We start from the raw sequence: 17,971 nt of genomic DNA, 5'->3' as shown, positions 1-17,971 counted from the left end.
GCTTGCGCTTGGCCATTTTACAAGTGAATGATTGGGCAACCTACCTTTGCATTATGACGCGGCCGACATTTCGCCAAACATCATGGCCAGCCGTCAACAGGGTAAGGAGTGCCCAGGATCCGAGGCCCAGTCGGTCTTTCTGCTAGCCGCGCCATTGCAGATGTGTTAGCTGTACTACGTAATGCTTTGCTATAAATACGCGCAGGGGCTGGTCTTGGACGCATCCATAGTCCCAATACTCAGCAGGACCTCACACCGTCGACACGTCTATCTCAAAAATTCTCTCATTCTCTTGCACTTCTCGTTTCTGCTTACGAGTGTTCCTTCTTAGTTGGTTGGTTCGCCTGAGGTATCAGCATTCGTTTATTATGATAGGAAAAGTGGCTTTGGCGAGAACCTGATAAACTTGGCACGACGATTTTTTTCATTAATAAACACGAATATGTGCGGTGGACACGCATTAATACCAATACATTGACTAATGGCAACCAAGGCTGAGTCGCGCTATGAATAAGTTGTTAGGTGTCGTCAGGATCTTATTGTTAAACTACCTGATCTCTGCTTCTTATTCTGTAGCGCTTTTAAAAGAATTGAAGTTCCAGATAATAAAAAAAAAATAGTACTTTTAAGGAAGCACAAGACAGCTGTATTTGCCAGGAGCAAAAATAAATAAATAATGCTTTTTTTGCGCCCGCTTCAGCATAAAATCATATCTATCATAGCTATGTTATGCAATTCCGGATCAGTACTCTAACACGTCTATTTTCACTTATCACCTATCACAGATCTCAAACATTTTGCTAATTTTTATTCGTGTCACGTACATCTGTCGTACGAGCGTATCTCTCTGTACTATAACGATAGATTTTTCTGCGCCCAGTAAAAGCCAGCATTAAATATAGGGCGCGATAGTGCTTCTTGGTTGCGTGTCTTGTCTAGCCGTGACTCCGTTGGTCGAAGGGTTACATTTTGAGAATTTCAGCGTTAGTCATTGTCCTGCCAACATTGTAAAAATGGTGTCTCCTACTCAATCGTTCATTAGGTGCATAATTAATTATAGGACCTTAGTTCTGTTTTGAGAGGTACGTTGGGGGTTAATGCATTGATTGGTAAAATAAATTTGCACTTTTGGCATGGTTTTCGAGCAAAGTACATTCTGTGTCCCCCTATATTGGTTCGTTCATATTTAAGCTTACAGGTATTGTGTTCGAAAGGTGACATGGCAAACTGTGAGCTTTGGCTTTAGGCAAAACTATAATTATGTTAGCTGATCGTTTACACCGAGACATGGCACCACCCGTTCCGTGACTGTAGCAAAAGAGAGTTATGCCATCGGGGAGTTCTTTGGCAAGACTAAACGCTTTCAATGGGCAGACCATTTAGGCTGACATTTTACCCGTGTTGTGTCCGAACAGACGTTATATTCTAGTAACTACCATTGAAGTCTATTAAAAGAAAATGCCCTTTTATTCATACATCGCGAGCGTATTTAAACATACAGGATAGATATACCCTAAAATCGGTCTACGAATATGTGCAATAGCAAAACGAGTTCTAACAATAGGTCATAGCTACAAATAATGTCGTAGCATAAGAAACTAGTGTGATCCTTATAGATTTGCTATAGTTATTCGGGCGTCGACAAGGTTTCAAGCAATTCTATGTCCTCTTAAATAAGGTAGGTATCTAAAGCAAACCTTTAGTTTATGAGTATATTGTATATATATATACACACTCAAGAAGCTAACATTGATGTTGATTTCACGTTGCCGCGGGACTTTTGTTTTTTCAAAGCCAAAGAAAGTGCACTGGAAACACTTGAGTAATTCTATACAAATGGGTATTTGCATAGTTAAACCTTCGCGCATGCAAACGTTTACTTCAAAGGCCATAGTTTTGCCACTTCTCGACGGATTTTAACGACCTAAGTTATTTTTAATTTAACCTTTTTCCTTTATGCTTATAGCCTCTGATATATATACATATATACGCGTATACAAGATGACTATCTAGCTAGTTCTGTTTAAGGTAAACGAGCATCAAGAGCGTGACAACCTATTTCGAGAAAAGGCCGTTTTTGACCGCTGGCACCGATCTCAAGTTCTTCCTTTGATAAAGCGAAGCAAAGGCAATGATGCCAGCGACATTTCGTAATACTTCCTCGTCCGTCGTGACGTATAGCGAGGCAGATTTTCGGTGATATCTAGTATTTCCAAAAGGTATCGTCATTCGGCTGCCATAAAAGATGCCAAAAATGAAAGGAAAGAAGCTGTCGTTCGTTCACATATCGATCTCATTGAATATAATATCATCATTCCGGAGGGCTGTCCATGAGTAGAATGTGGATACATAAGGTCCTTGCTGCCACACTTCTGACTGACACGAAATTAGCTAACTTTATGTATATTGTTCCAAGTAAAATAAATTCTATGGGATAGCAATATATATATATATATATATTAGTAGTAGTATATACAATTACAGAAGCAGTCGCTGGAATGTCATAGACCTCTCATGGATTTGCTTCGCCGACGGAAATTATATTGACAATACGTCACAACTGCAAGACCACATAGCTTGAATTGAATTGATTTCCATTACTCAATCGGCCATTGAGATCTCTTGAGGTAAAGCTTCATTGGGCCTTGTGCAGAGCAATCCACCAAATGAAACCCCCGGAAACAGCAGCAGTAGCATCGTGTTTGTCAATACAATGAGTTCCAAATTAAAAGCCTAGCATACCTATATGGTTTCTTTCGCGTTGGAAGGGGCCGCCGGTTGTCTTATTAAGGCGATGTAAAACTCGGAAACATTTATTCTAGGAGCAGTAGTAATAGGATATGTTGATGCTTTGCCATCATATGCTAATAATACCCTAGGAATCGATACATTTCCATCACGCCTATTGAGGGCTGTTTCGGTGAGGTCGGAAGCCAAAGCAAACGAAGGAAGAATCTAGGCCACCTAGCGCCTTTTGGTTTTTGAACAAAACTGTCCTACGATGAAAATTCGCAGTGTTAGATAGGGCAGTGGCAGCAGCAAGAGTTACTGTAGTTGCAATAGTTTTTTTTTGGTTTCGTCAAAGGGTTAATTCAATTCAGTTGGCCGTCTCCAGCGCCATTTAATGAGTGGTACAATGTCGGCGAAGTCAAGCGGGGATGGACATCCCTTTGCCAAAGTAGCTACAAATACAACTTCCATTGAGCCCGATTCGATGCTTGAGTCAGCGTGATTGACTAGTGCGGTAGCGGCTAATGAAAACACTACGATTGGTAAACAATATGAAGAAGTTATTTGAAGAGCGTTGAACAGATGGACTAATTCTCACGCATGAAGCGTGCGCCTGGTACGAGCTGGCATGTCTGACTGACGTGACAGTACAAGTCGTGCACCTCGTTCCCTATACGTCCCACACGGGCATCAGACATAAAGGTAACTGCGTACCTAACTTACTTAGATGATTCTGTTCATCAGTGCAATGGGTCCTTATTTACCGCCAGGAGGATTTGGTATATTTTATTCTAGTTTGTGTGGTAATGGTATTGTTAATAATTTCTGAGCCTAATTTCATTATAAGTATTACATGTGTTTTACCACAATTATTTCACCGTAGATTGAACTAAAGTTGAATATTATGCGTTTTATTGAATAATAATGTAGCTTTAAAGCATAGTCCGACTTGCTTATAGTCTCGATTGACAAAAAGGGACACGTTTAGAGATAACGCAAATTGTAACTTTGCCTAGAAAACGTTCTCCGCAGCTTCAGTTCACTGTCTACATACATGAATCGTATGTAATTCAGTAAAATGAAGGTTGAGCCAAAGGGAAATATTTAAGCTTAGAGTATTTATTTAAGCTATAAGTTATCAAACTTACTTGAGTGTAGCAGTCCTCAAGTTACAGCGTCAGCTCTATTAGAAGTAAATGAATTCCTAATGCACAATAAAATGCTCAGATGGTAATCGGCTGCTCCTATTTTAAATCCTGTCATGTCATGCAATAGCCATTGCGGGTCCACTATCTGGCAGAATCCCATGGCAGTCTACCTTTGCAAATCTAGCTAGCGCTGTTGGCCTGACTCTTTTGTATGTACTAAACAGAAAGTAAATAATGTTATCTGAGTGGTTTCTGCTGTAGCTAGGTATTCACTGTTGATAAAACGCGATATGAGTCTCAATAAATGGTAATTGCTATTTGGGAAACGATCTCAGGTAGGAAGCATATCGTAACAAGCTCCTGTTCTAGTTACGACCTAAATTGACCCTCAAGTAAAGCTCGACTGTGCTACTTCTATGGTTCTGTACAGCCAAATCACAAAATCCAAAAAACAAAGTACAAAAATCAGTCTTCTGCAATTCCTGCCAAAAGCTGATTCCCTTGTAGGTGCTTAGTAAGCGCTTAACTAAGAAATAAGGATGCAATTTTTCTTAATTCCCCAATAAAGAGCTTTTTCGGATCCACTGACAGGTATGTATACATGATATGTACATCGATAAGATAAGGATAATAGATGTTATCTTTAATGCTTCGTGTTCCGTTGCGCGTTAATTTAGCCCGACGTATTGTATATGACCATTGCACTAAATTATTTTGCATTACTACTACTTCTAATAGTAAAAAATATCAATTGCTCTCTGGCCGACTGAAGCGAAAACAGTGATTTTCTAATTACAAACTTTCTTTATCAGACGCGCAAAAAAAATCAATTTTCGCTTTTTTATTATTTTCATTGCAACATATTTTTAAGTTTTTGCTAGAGAAGGTTTAACCTGAACGGTCATAGGAAGGTGCTGTCTTCTTGCATCGCGACTTTCGTAACGGACGAATGAGTGGCAGTGGTTGAATATCTTACCTCAAATCCTCTGTTTTTCCACTAGGCCTTCGCTATATTTTCTCTTGTCTCAGATGGATTGGTTGAATCCTCTAGGTTCTTTTAGACCTTGGAGCGATAAGTAAGCTGTATCTAAGAAATACACGAAGTGGGACGTATCAAAGTTTACTTTTATATTTTACCGTTAACACCCTTGCCTCATTGCATATCCTACGAAGATCCTAGGTTTTACGTCAAGTTTTGCGTGCAAGCAGTCAGTATGATACTGTTTTCATCGGGGGCTAGTTTACGTGGGACGCTGCAATAAGGCCCTAAGCACGACATAGGATAACTTAAAAAGCCGAGTACAAAACAAAACATTTGCACGAAGTGGGCTAGCTGCTTGCTAATGAAAAATGGACTCTTGTTTTTGAAAAGTTCCATGACATTGCATAGGGGAACTGATTTTAGGTCTTGGTCAAGATCCTTGTCGTGCTTGCTTTTTTCGCCTCTGTCTATCGACGAAGATATAATAAAGGCTCCGACAAACGAACACACGAATACATGTACGCGCATAGGTACAGTAATACCTAAGCTTGCATTAGCCGCCAGCTTTTTTTTTCCATTTGTTTGTCGGCGACGCTGAGAATAAAAGGCATCACAGAGTCATGATTTGAGATCAGTGTAAAGATGAAAGAGTGGCAAGGCCATTTGGCCTGTCGTTGCATGCTTGTCGCTCGAAGCTACTTTGGACGTTTGGAGTTTCATACCCTTAACTTCAGTGGCGATGGTAATGGTGAAGCATGCGACATCAACGTCTGGCAAAACCGTAGCCAGTTCTGCGCTATTTTTCCTATACGCAGAAAGTAAAAATGTGTTCGACACGCTCCCTCTTATTCGTTAGAATTTGGCGCAGCAGCATCGGCAAAAACGAAAGGACGACTGCATAAGGAATAAGAATGGCGCAAGTAAGATAGAAATAAGCGCAAAATGTAACGAAGAAAATGGTGAAAAAAGCGTACCGAAAGAGTCGGATAAACCCAACGGAGGTAAGTCCATTTGATTCTTAGGGTGTTCTAACACCTCTTCTGAAGAGGCAGACAGGACGGACATTTTTGTTCTTGTTACAACATATAAAAGAAGACGAAGTACGTGGACGTTTGAGTTTTTTTTTTCTGAAGAAGCAAGTAAGAAGATTACTTTTTCCAGCCTATGCACACATTGGCCCGGGCTACGCGTGTACACATTTGAATGAATCGCTGCTGAAAAAGCGTGTATGTATGTTCACGTGGTTCGAGAACTAATAAAGAGGTGATAGCGAAATGTAGTCAATGTCCCTACGACTAATGGAAAATTAACCATACGAAGGTTCATCGAAATTATACAGTTATATTGACACAGTATACGCTTCAGACAGCTGCTCTGACTGGCTAAGTCAGTTTGTTTGCGGCGGATTCTAAAGATGTTTTCTTAGTATGCAAATGCTGACATTTTAACTACTTACCCTCTTCTCTTCAAAAAGTTATGATAGTATAGGGTACCTCTGCGTATAAATAACAGCGAGCCTGACTCTCCAACTACTTGTTCTATGCCACTCGGCGCTGACATGGCTTTCTTAGACTATATCAAGTGAGCTACCGTTACGGCGTTATAAGGCAAAATGTCCGGCTGTTGTTCTCTGGACTTTATATATATTCTTCGAAATCGCGTTTTCGAAAGCTTGCGGCCAGAGTGCGGCCTCATGCGATAACCCGAATCGTTGTTTGCGCCATTGACCCACGACTCGTTTCCTTCGTAACGTTGACCCTAAATAGTAATTAGATTTGATACTCCTTATTTAAGTCGAAGGTGACACGCCAGGCGCACACGTCACACAAAACATGACCTTTTCGAATGAAAATTTAATTATCTTCACAACTCTCTGTACTCGCTCGATCCAATTCAATCCAACTAAAACGAGCTGTAAACCTTTTTTTCGATAGGCTTGTACTTGTATGTTGTACCTACGCAAAATTACGGTCAATCAGTTTAAAATTCAGTTGCCGAAAGGAAAGGGGACAAAAGTAGGTTTAGATACAATACGGCCAAACGGAAAAGTAGGTTGAAAAGCAATAGGTTTATACCGAACGCTCAAAAGTAATAAGCGTACAGCTGAAGACGCGCCTCAGTAGGTTATCTTCTATTGGGGTAGCACTTGCACCATAGCGATTAGGAAGCATTATGATTATACGCGATTTTGTCTAAATCATTTTTATGATTCATTAAGTCTTTGTCAACTTTCTAGGTATAAGGACCAACAGATGATACAGTCCACCCGTAAAAACGTTGGATAGCCATCAAGGGGGCGCTTCATGGGGAAATATGGTCATTTTACGGACATTTTACCCTTTAATCTAATAGGCTTACGACTTTAAGGGTCCTTTCTGTTTTTCACTAGCGTTTCGTTTCGTAATCTTCTTAAAATGACTGGAAGCACAGAGATGGAGGAAAATATGGGAATGTACAACTAATTCAGTTAACAAGTATATATATATATATTCAGCCAATGGTGGGCAAATGATAAACTCGGTATGGTGTTCTCGTATATTCGAGTATTTCATAATTTTAAAGAGATTTTGCTTGGACGATGGACGCACTTAGCATATATATTTATTGCGCTATTCTGACATTTATAGCAAAAAAAAAAAGGCCAATATATATAATTGTAATCTATCGTCTGTCTACGAAAATCTCGAACTTCGTATTTTTCCTTAGGTCCTCTCTTGGTGTAGAATCATTAATATTTCTCTGTACGCAATTCACAATAAAACGCTACTTTAATTTTTTAATACAGGCCACTTCTACAGTCTTTACTATGTGATCCGAATTCCGACCTAACCTTAAGTGTATAATTACTCAAAATTAATAACTAAGATTATCGGCCGCCCATGTGGTGTGTTAATGGTGAGGCGTTTCGAAACCAGACGAATAGTCCCTGTCACCAGCAACACGGTTTCCATGTCCAAGATGTCTGACAAGTAGCAAAAATTATCGCTGAGCTCATATTCTCCATATATTTTCTGCATACTCTGCGCCGTTTGCCTGCGCTTTGATGACCAAGTGATGACCCATCATCGTTTTTCGTCTCTTGTTTCGCTGCGGGTGAGTTTGACTTTCTGACCGGTTGAACGACGACCCGTTGAGACCCAGTGTCAGCCGCTACCCGCCAGCGAAGTCTGTAACGTTTGCCTGTCGCGGCTGACCGCGATCTTATACGTTTACGGCAGGTTGATAGCCTCTAGCTGTAGAAAAGTTTCCTAGCGACAGAACAACGTTGTTTCTATGACCGCCATGCGTCGATAGCTTAGCTAAGCCAAAGCGAAACAGATAAAGAAAAAACTAAGAGAACCTAAGAGAACCTTAAATCTTGGTTTTCTCTATACTGTACGCAAAACAAACAAGCAAAGTCCTGAGATCGTGTCAACAGCTTCATAACTGTCAATAGCTGCTAGCCGTCCATTGGTCCGCTGGTAACCCGATGAATAATTAGGAGAAAGAACTTACTGCTGTTCTGCTTGTTATTAAAGTTATCATACCGGCCTTCTAGTAGTAAGGCGACCGCTTTCGTGTTTCATGTTTTCCTCTATAAAACCGCCGATTGCTGTCGGCCATGGCACCACAACAACAGCGCGGGTTTGAGTTGGGTGTAAAGATGGGATTGGCTCGGGCGTGTAGGCCTGATTCAGGTTTAGTTTGTCTTGTTTTTAAGGCAATGGTCGATCCAGCTACCCAATTATTGAGCGGATCCTTGTTGGCGTAACTCACTGTCTCATAAGCAACAGTCAGAGACGATGAGTGTCACAGAGTAACCATCGATCGGATCCTTTTCTTTCAGATAGAGAAGAAGATAAAAATAGCGAGCTACATTTTTCACCCAGTCTATCAAACGAGCCGGACGAGTTACCGAAAGGATCGGAAGCCAGAAAAATTAAGGGATCAGTAGAAGGACTGTTTGTCTCAAAAGCTGCAAACTGTAGAAGGACAACTAGTCGATGGCCTTTTTTTTGGTGGCCGAATCGCTAGCACGCGTTTTGTGCATTCCACGCTTAGTACAGCGAGATTAAAAAGGAGGAGCTTCTGCAATTTGTGCAAAATTTTACACAGTATTGTCAGTAACTCGTTATTTAACCCATGGAGGCGATTAGGGCACAAAAGCGGTATAAATGTAAAATTTTCGTTAATGCTTTAGTAAATTTTCTCAAACATGAAAAGTCAATAATGTAACTCTTATGAAAATTCTGCTATGCGCTGTTTTGTAAATAATAAATTAGTTTACTAGCAAATTTGCACGTACAAGACCGCATCACTTTGCATGTGCCCACCCAGATTAGAGCCAGAGATCCGAAGTTCCCAACGTTACCGCCTGCACCGTCACACATAGTTATCTCTACTGACAAATATACGCCAATACCGTAAAGGTGCGTATACTGGACAAAAACAAAACGAAACCATCTTCAATGAATCTCAGTTAAGTACTGACAGCTCCTTTACAACACCGCTGAAATACTATAGGACAGATAGCTTAATGCAAATAGGTACAATTTTAGTCGTTGCAATAGCTTAATTGTCTAGGTTCGAACCCGGCCATAGACACACTTTGTTTCATGCTCGAAACCAACTGTCTAGTGGAACGCTTAAAGGCGACACCTAACATAGGAACTTGAAACTTACAGGTACAACTTCATACAACGCCAGTGTTCGACTTCTTTTTCTATTCCTTTGCACTGTTTCGTACATCAAATTAGCCCACCTTAAAGTACAACTAGCGCTCTCTACTGTTGCTAACGGCTTGAACACTAAATATAATCACCCCTAATGTACCTGAGTATTTCTAACGTTTCGGCCCAGTAACATATGGACCCTCAGACCTACCCACGGCGTACCTACACTCGATAGCAACAGACCTTTGTTCGCTAAAGTCTGAAGCTTTCCGTCGTTTTTTTTATGGTCCGCTATTGCCATGCGCTCTTTAGTTATGAGTAAGCTTCCCTAGCAGAAGCCCATTACAAAGCACCGAAAGTAATACATGAAGCATATAAAGTTTCTTTTGCCTAGGAGATTTCATTTACATGAGGATTAGCGAAATATGCGCAGACATGTCAAAAGACGTGTTGTATACCGATGCGAGGAGCCTTAATGGCCCTAAACTGTCGACAGGCAAAGACACGATGCTGGTTATACGAACACAAAGTATTGCACATCTATTTCGGAGAAGATAAGTAAGACTAGGTTAGCCTTTAGAGAAGTCAAGAAGCCATGTTGGAGGTGCGCGTTAAGGTGGTAAAAAAGAAGTAAATCCAAATGATGATGGTAGACAAATGTTTAGATCATACAGGTGGCTCACGACTAGCGAAGCGTTCACGCAGGCGGCTCCTATGAATGTGTGAACTTTATATCCCATTGATGATTCTGTATCATAAAATGCAATAGATAGATTTGTCTACGAGTGAAAATCTGGGCGATCTAACACTACCAACGGGGGGCAGAGCATAGCAACTTAATAGAGCCCAAAAGGAAGGTTTTGATTTTAAAGTAGCGCTCTATCCATAATGGACTACAATCGACTATAGTTGTTAAAATCGTCAACAAAGAAAGAATGTTACAATGTCCATCATTGGTTTCGTTTGAGTATTACATATATACGTTCAGGCCACTTATTTGTGTTAGATAGCTGTGGCTCCAGCTTTAGACCAAATTCTTAGAAAAATAGAGACGTCAACGGTTAATGGCGAGGCTTATCCGAAACGTCGAGAGATATAACCAGGAACGGTGTTGTCTTGACAGTCACCCATTGGTGATCGTCTCTAGGGCCTTACATCCTTTACGGCCTTTATGCGCTCTGACCTTTTACCTTCTTCGGGACCGTCACGAAACGCGTGGTTCGGTGTCCTTTACAGGCCACCAAAATGATGAAGGTAGTAAAAAGGCATCAGCAGGCTTCAGTTTCGAAAAAAGACTGTCTAGATGACTAAACATCGATTTCGGTTAATAGCTGCTGTCTCCGCGCGTAAGCAGTGTCATCGATAGTCAAAGGTGAAGGAATACATTGGGATTGGTTAGGACAAAACAACAGACCGAAGATTTCATTCCCATTAATAGATCCAATTCGAATTGTGAGCGGGGCTACCAACCTGTGCGTGTTGTGGTTCAATAAAGGTCTGCTATATTGTCGATTATATCAACCCATACATTTAGTTCTTTCGTAGAAAACGACAATAATAATATTTTGACTAAAGCAATCATATTTGTATTAATAAAAAAATATACTCCTCGATTTCGCGTTAAGAATATATATTCAGCTAAATAATATCTTAATAATGAGGTTTTGGATTCGACCCCGTCGGGACTGAGGTAATTTATTTTCAGTTGTCTCAAATTCTCAACTTCGATTTGACCGTCGTTGGTATAATTACACTTACAATACAATATATTTGCTACCACTGGCATTACTGTCCTTTACGACAAATCGGTGGTAGGAAATCACAGCCTTCAATAAACTCAATCTGGTTTGGAACTTAAATTTGAGCAGGCAGGTACGATCCTAAAACCAACGTAATCGACGAACAGATAAAAAAAAATGCTAATCGTTACATGAATATTGAAGTATGCCGCAGTGCGACAGTCGTTTTAGCCCTCAACGCGAAACGTCCAAAAGTATAAAATCCCTTACGCTGGTTAGCAAAAATCATCCGAGTCATTCCTGGTAATGGCTTAATAAACGTGAGTAACGGACGGATGTACCAAATCACCCGAAGCCCAGCTGATACATTCGCAACGTTTGATCGGCAGAGAAAATGAACGTACAAAATAACGGAGACCAATAGGTCCATATTCTATATACGAATTATAGCGTATGAACCTTTCACTCATATAACGATACTGTATGGCGCAATGTTCAATAGGTTAAGTGAATCCGAAAGTTAATTGAACTTAGACAATTTCTTAGGTTTTCAGATAAATAGGAAAAGTGTGCGTTTAACAGCATCGATGCATGAGACAAAAAAAAACTCACTAACTAGTCGACTAGCATATTTATAATCCACAAATTTATGTGATGCCCCTACCCAAGGCTGTTTTTTTACGCTTTACGTTTATAAGAGACCATGGCGACAATGTGTAGTCCTGTCACTAGAGGCATGGTCATGCAGCCAACTGCAGCGTGTAGTTTTCGATAGCCGCGTGTTAGCCCAAGGAACGACCCACTCGTGGCGATCAGATCAGATAGGATCCAAATCAGACGAACAAAAGTTATCATCGTGGCTATCTTTGATGTTAACACTCCAGCCTTTTGTAAGTTCTGCTATACTGCTACAGACTGGAGGACGCCCGCTGGAGATACACTCTGTTGAGAATCTCGATTATGCGCGAAGCTCTGCACAAGTTTTAATTGGGCAGCTCTTGAATCTGATTTCAACCGAACTACCAACAATATATAGTATTCCCTATCTATAATACATGATCCTTAGAATAGACGAAGATTCGTTGACGCAGCAAGACGAAGAATAGTTATATGCTACACCATGGTCTCAACGGGGCCGTGCACTGCGCCATTGGATTATGAAATCGGAGTCATATCAGCCATATTTGTGTCGTCTTGGTTAAGAAGAGTATTGTTGGCGTTGCCGTTACGAATGCAAATATTTTCTAGCGGCTTATTTAACAGCTCCGGAGAGCAAGACACGCACTCTTATTCTTCTTATCCTAAAATTACTTTGTAATTAATAAAAAAATGTAAGAATACTTAGTGTGACATAAAAGAGAGACGAACGCTGTTCAATTTTAGACGGAAATTATCGAAGTAAGAATCCTCGACTAAGAGCGAGCCAGCGCAGGTTGTTTGCGATATTTTTTGTACTATAGACATCGATAGGCGCCTTACTTGAATAGGTTTCATTTCTGAGGTAGAACCACCCGCTCGTTGCCAACAGCTCGTAACCTACGTTTAACAACCTGGTTATATTTCGTCAACATAAAAATACAGGATCTGCATTATTATACCCAACTGGGTGGCGCTTTGACGCCGTTATGCGAACAGTAAGTGGCAGGCGCTACTGTTCATTGCGAATAGAAGTTTATAGACAAGCTATTCCCTCCATGCTGCAAAGGGCCAGCCGTCTAAAACAATGCTTAACTAAGGCATTAAGGGCGGACGTAAGATTCGGAAGGTTCAGGCAGCAGTAACTACGCCTAGTCACTGATCCGTAAGTAATCAATGGTTGTGTCCTCTAGTAATTCTAATTGTAATCTAATATTCAAGTTTATGTGTTCTCTCAAAGTGCTGTTACAGCGTATAGCACGTCAATAAAAACATAGACGATTTGTCGCGACCATCTCGCGGCTTTCGCTAGTGACGCCTATGCAAAAGCCAATACAACAAGCGTTTAATGGCTATCAGTCTAGCTAGCCCATCTTGTACATAGCTGCAACGAGTCTAGTGTGTGAAGGTACGCGGTCGAGCTTACGCCGAAAGCAGACGAGACGACTGGAAGGGAAGGGTAAGGAGTGAACACGTTTCCGCCAGAGGAATCAAGCTCAATTTAGAAACGTTTAACTACTGCCTGTTCGGTCGCCGTATCACGGGTTATGTGACGTCACCCCACTTTGGCCAGCGAGTTCATCGGCAAAAGCGGAGCTTCAAGATACCACGACTGAGAATGTACTAGCGATCTCCTCCAGCTCAGCCCTTGCGATTCACGGTGAACGAAGTTGTCCCCATTATCGCCCTGGCTTCTTCGGAAGGCAGATACAGTCATCTAGAACAAATTAATTCATAGTGCGCCACTGCGCCTCAAATGTTACGAAGTATATTTCGATTTAAAATGTAACGACATGCTGCAAATAACATCTGGATAATGCTTCTTGGTAACCACATAGGACTAATTGTCCTTATACTTGAAAACACGTCTTTTTTAATGTGGAAACCTTTAAAAGATTCGTCAGGAAAACATAACAGTGCTATCTGGTTAAGGAAGATGCATAAAGTTACCTTTCTCACGATGTTTTCGAAACTAAACACACCTAAATGCCTTGTACAAGTTATGATCCTTAATATTAACGTCCTAGTTTTTACGATTAAATGACTTGTTTGTACGAAGCATGTCACCAAAATTTAATAACCGAGACAACCGATTCAAGTGGACTTTACCCTTAAGTTTACTTACCGAAGATTACCACAAAGTTGATCACGACAAGAACCAGAAGAGTCGCTAAAGCAGGCCACTTTCGGAGTTTTTCCCATGGTACGCCTAGAAAGCAGATACAGACATGAATAACAGTATAATTATACTCTCAGTATATGTATCAGCGTTAAACTTAAGGACAATAGGATCTAGGGCTAAGCCGATTTACCTGAAATCCGAAAATATTGACCACGTCAAACGTGTTCAAACAGCTACCCTATTCAATTACTATTATAATATACTAACCGTCACTCTATCTGCTACTACTAGATAATCATTGCATCGGAAAATTGAAACAAGTTACGCACCGTCGCAGAACAGCCTGTCTGCTGTAACCACAGGTAATCCTGTGGCGCCCATAAGGACCCCATCCAAGCCGCTTTCGGCCACGCTTGTTAAGTCGGCCATGTTTCGCCTGTCCTCGATCAGTCCGTAAGACTTGTTCAGTGTACGACAACCCCGAAATTGGACTCCTAGTCTGGCTTGAACGAATTAGCGTTCCTGCAGACTCCTTCGTTGGCAACCGTCCCGCACTTGAACAACAGTAGCCGTACACGCAACTGCTTTCACTGCCGCTGCTGATACCCTGATTACTTAACTTCGTCCTCGTGAGCCGAAACCGTTGAGCGGTCGTATATGTTAAAGATTGACGCGTGTGATCCAGACTATGTAACGCAACTTTTGCGTCAGGCCGATCGCAGACGCCGAGCAGTGAAACGACCGATGTTGACTTCGGATGATTTAGTGAATTGAAACTGCTCTGCTTAAGTTGATACTGCTGCTCTGAGTAAACTGAAAAAAGAGAACAGGGGGCAGAACCACTAGGAGCTTGAAAATTGCTTCGGTTGATTCGTCTTCGCCCGTAAATTATTCGCCCTGTTGTGTAAGCATACAATTGGGTGGAGCAGCGTATATCGTTTCGGTGAAGATCCTCCAGGCGAGTGCCGTAAGGACGATTCTCACACTGTGCCAACTGTTCTTTCTGCCGCTGCAATCTTCCAGCAATCGACGAAAAAACTTTTTTTGGTGCTGTCGTTTCTACAAACACGCAATCACACAAATCGGGCAAATCCCCAATCGTCAATGTGGAATCAATGGAATACCCGATTTCCACGTTGCTGCTTTGGTTGCTAATCCTGGTTAGAATTCCGTTGCTCGTGTTGCGGATTTTCTTGCTTTTCTTGGTCCTGTGCTTAATATTATAGCTAACGTTGTTGTTTCTCGTTGTTGTAGCTTTTTCTAGTCTTGTTGTAGTTGTTATTGTTGCTTTTTTTGTCGCGTCGAGAGTGGAGGAGTCGCGGTACTCGCGTGCGGATGACAGTAACAGCTGGACGGCGGCGATGGCAATGGCGGGTTGCTGCGGAGCGAGCCGAGTGCTGATGCTGCGGCGGCTGTTACTTCTGCTCAGGCAGCCCATGGGCACAAGGGACTGGGGCATCGGCGGGGCTCGGCGGCGGTGGCGGCGAGAACCGCAGGGGCGGCCATAAAGAGCTGAAGAACAGTAGGAACGTGACGACAAAAAAGAACACGACCACGAACTAAGTGATGAAGAGGCTTTTGTTGCTGTTGTTGCTGCTGCTGATGTGGAGGAAGCGAAACAAGAAGACCACTTAAAACAAAAAGGTTTCGATTCTGACGCTTTAGATGTTGAACAAGGCGGTGGTGCTGATGACTCAGAGGGGGAGTGCAAGACAAACGGCGACAAAATGCCCGAAGACTCTGTTGTGATTGTTGTTGCTGAAGATGACACTGACGAAGCTGATGACTGACACGGGACACTATGTTGCTGGCAGAGGCTGCACAGCGGAAGGTAAACGATTTGGTACCGGTGGCTGTTCTTGTGATATCTGCAAGAGATCCTGTTGCTGAGCTGAGATTTTGCTTGATTTGGGGAGCGCGTTTTATTGTCGAGTTGACGGCGGCAGCTGTGGATTTCTTTGTTGTAAACAACTTTTGCAGTGACGAAACGAACGTCGGCGGTGGCAGCGGAAAAAACGATGGCCTTCTCACGTTGATGACGCAGACGGTAACCCTGTGCAATGTCGTGCCGGCAGGAGTAGCAGCGGCAGGTTTTAGCTGAGACAATTGTGTCAACATGCGACGGCGACGGTAGACAGCTGCTATTGGATGAACGGCGGCGTTGACGCGGCGGCAGAAGTCGCGAGTGCGCCATGGCACAATAACGGGGGAAGCGACGATGGCGCCCTCACTAGCAGTCCGCCGCTGGAACATCACCTGTGAAAAAAAGCATCACATACTATCAGTTAGGTGATAATATACTATAAATCACGTACGAGTGATACAATCCACGTAATCAATCGTATCGTAAAACAACATGTGTCATCAATTGTATCGTCTGTTATCGTAACGTAAAGCGGCATCAAAATTGTATCTGTCACCAACTGTACCGTACCGATGTATCGTATCTGTCACCAATTGTACCGTAGAATGTATCAATTGTATTGTAGAACAACATCTGTCATCAGTTGTATCGTCTGTTATCAGTTGTATCGTCTGTTATCGTAACGTAAATGTATTGTAGAACTGTTATCGTATTCGAAACATAGACGAATACAGTTGTATCGTTCGTCTGTTATCTTAACAACATCTTCTACGTAATTGTAAACAATTGTAGTGTATCAATCGTAACGTGAAACTACATCAGTCGTAAAAAAAATATCGTACATATGTCATCAATTGTATCGTACGTAAAAAAAACGTACGTCATCAATTGTATCGTACGTAAAAATAACAACATCCCCAACATCCGTCATCAATCGTAAAAAAAACAACATTCGATGGTCGTTGTAGCTTTATTGCACAAAAAAACTAGAAAAACTGCGGTGGGGCGACGCCGGAGGCCGTTCACCGTTCACTCACTTCCATCATAGTACAGGGCGCCAAACTCCTCATTTTTGTTTTCGTAATAGTCCCCGTTTTTGTTTTCGTAATAGTCCCCGTTTTTGTTTTCGTAATAGTCCCCGTTTTTGTTTTCGTAATAGTCTTCTCTATCCGACTCGTAACCTAAGTCTCCGTCGTACTCGTCGTCCTCGTCGTCATAATCATAGATATCCTCGATGTTGGCGTTATTTTTGTTGGCGTCATCGTCATATTCTTCGTCGTCCCTGTTTTCGTGATCGTTGTTTTCGTCATCGTCCTCTCCAGACAATGGTTTCGCAATGGAGTCATCATCGCCAGCACCTGACCCGCTGTCGGACTCATCTTTATCATTACCATCATCGTCCTCATAGCCTTCATTATACTCTTTGCGGACCCGAAATTGAGTTCGACGACTGGGAACAATAGTACTCACGTATCGCCTACCAGCGGCGACGCGCTTCTCAGTTCTCGTTCGTACCCTTTTGTCTTCGTACAGTCTCGAATCTTCATCGTGCAGCCTAGCCTCCGCAGGAACGAAGTCGGCTTCAGCTGATTTTCTGTTTACCGGTCTACGGAGTCTACGTTCCCTGCCAGCATCGTGGCTTACAGACTCGTGATTACCGTCCCGCTCACGGCGGCCTCGAAGACCTGCTGCTGAGGGCCGCGCAAAGCGCTTGAGCCTTCCACCTTCTGCTACTCTCTTACCCCTTAGCTCGTTCTTCCAACCCTCCGAGTGCTCCTTAACTTTTTCCGGCGTGGTCCGAGGTAGCCGCGATGTAGGGCCTGTCGCCCCTGTCGCCAACAAATTCGAAAGCAACGACTGGGCCGGTTTCTGGCCTGAAGCAGTATTCCACTGCACGGCAGGAGGGTTATCATCTACTGCAGGCTTGCCCGCTTTAAGGTTTCCTTCTTGTTGAACAACAGTATCACCGCAAACCCCGCCTATTACACACACTCCAACACCGACGGCAACAACAATCAGTCGCAGCATAGTTGCTTTTAGCTACCACCTGCGTCTACTCACCTCGACTGTCACACGCCACTGTGATAATCTGTAGGAA

At 42.3% G+C, this 17,971-nt stretch overlaps 1 protein-coding gene across 1 annotated transcript in view; it reads right to left on the bottom strand.

Moving 5' to 3' along the window:
• Positions 1-14,452, bottom strand: part of LOC111270539 (putative G protein-coupled receptor No9) — a 39,946-nt gene extending 25,494 nt beyond the window's left edge. The window contains exons 1-2 of the mRNA XM_022850802.2: positions 14,339-14,452; positions 14,013-14,096 (exon numbers count right to left, since the gene is read on the bottom strand). Of these exons, the coding sequence (XP_022706537.1) occupies positions 14,013-14,096; positions 14,339-14,438 (184 nt within the window). The 5' untranslated portion in view covers positions 14,439-14,452. The remainder of the gene's footprint in view (positions 1-14,012; positions 14,097-14,338) is intronic.
• Between the last annotated feature and the right edge of the window lie 3,519 nt (positions 14,453-17,971).

The sequence above is a fragment of the Varroa jacobsoni genome, unplaced genomic scaffold, assembly GCF_002532875.2.
Source record: "Varroa jacobsoni isolate VJ856 unplaced genomic scaffold, vjacob_1.0 scaffold_1489, whole genome shotgun sequence".
Lineage (NCBI taxonomy): Eukaryota > Metazoa > Arthropoda > Arachnida > Mesostigmata > Varroidae > Varroa > Varroa jacobsoni.
Note: the sequence above shows the minus strand (reverse complement) of the source record. Positions and strands in the feature narration are given on the sequence as shown.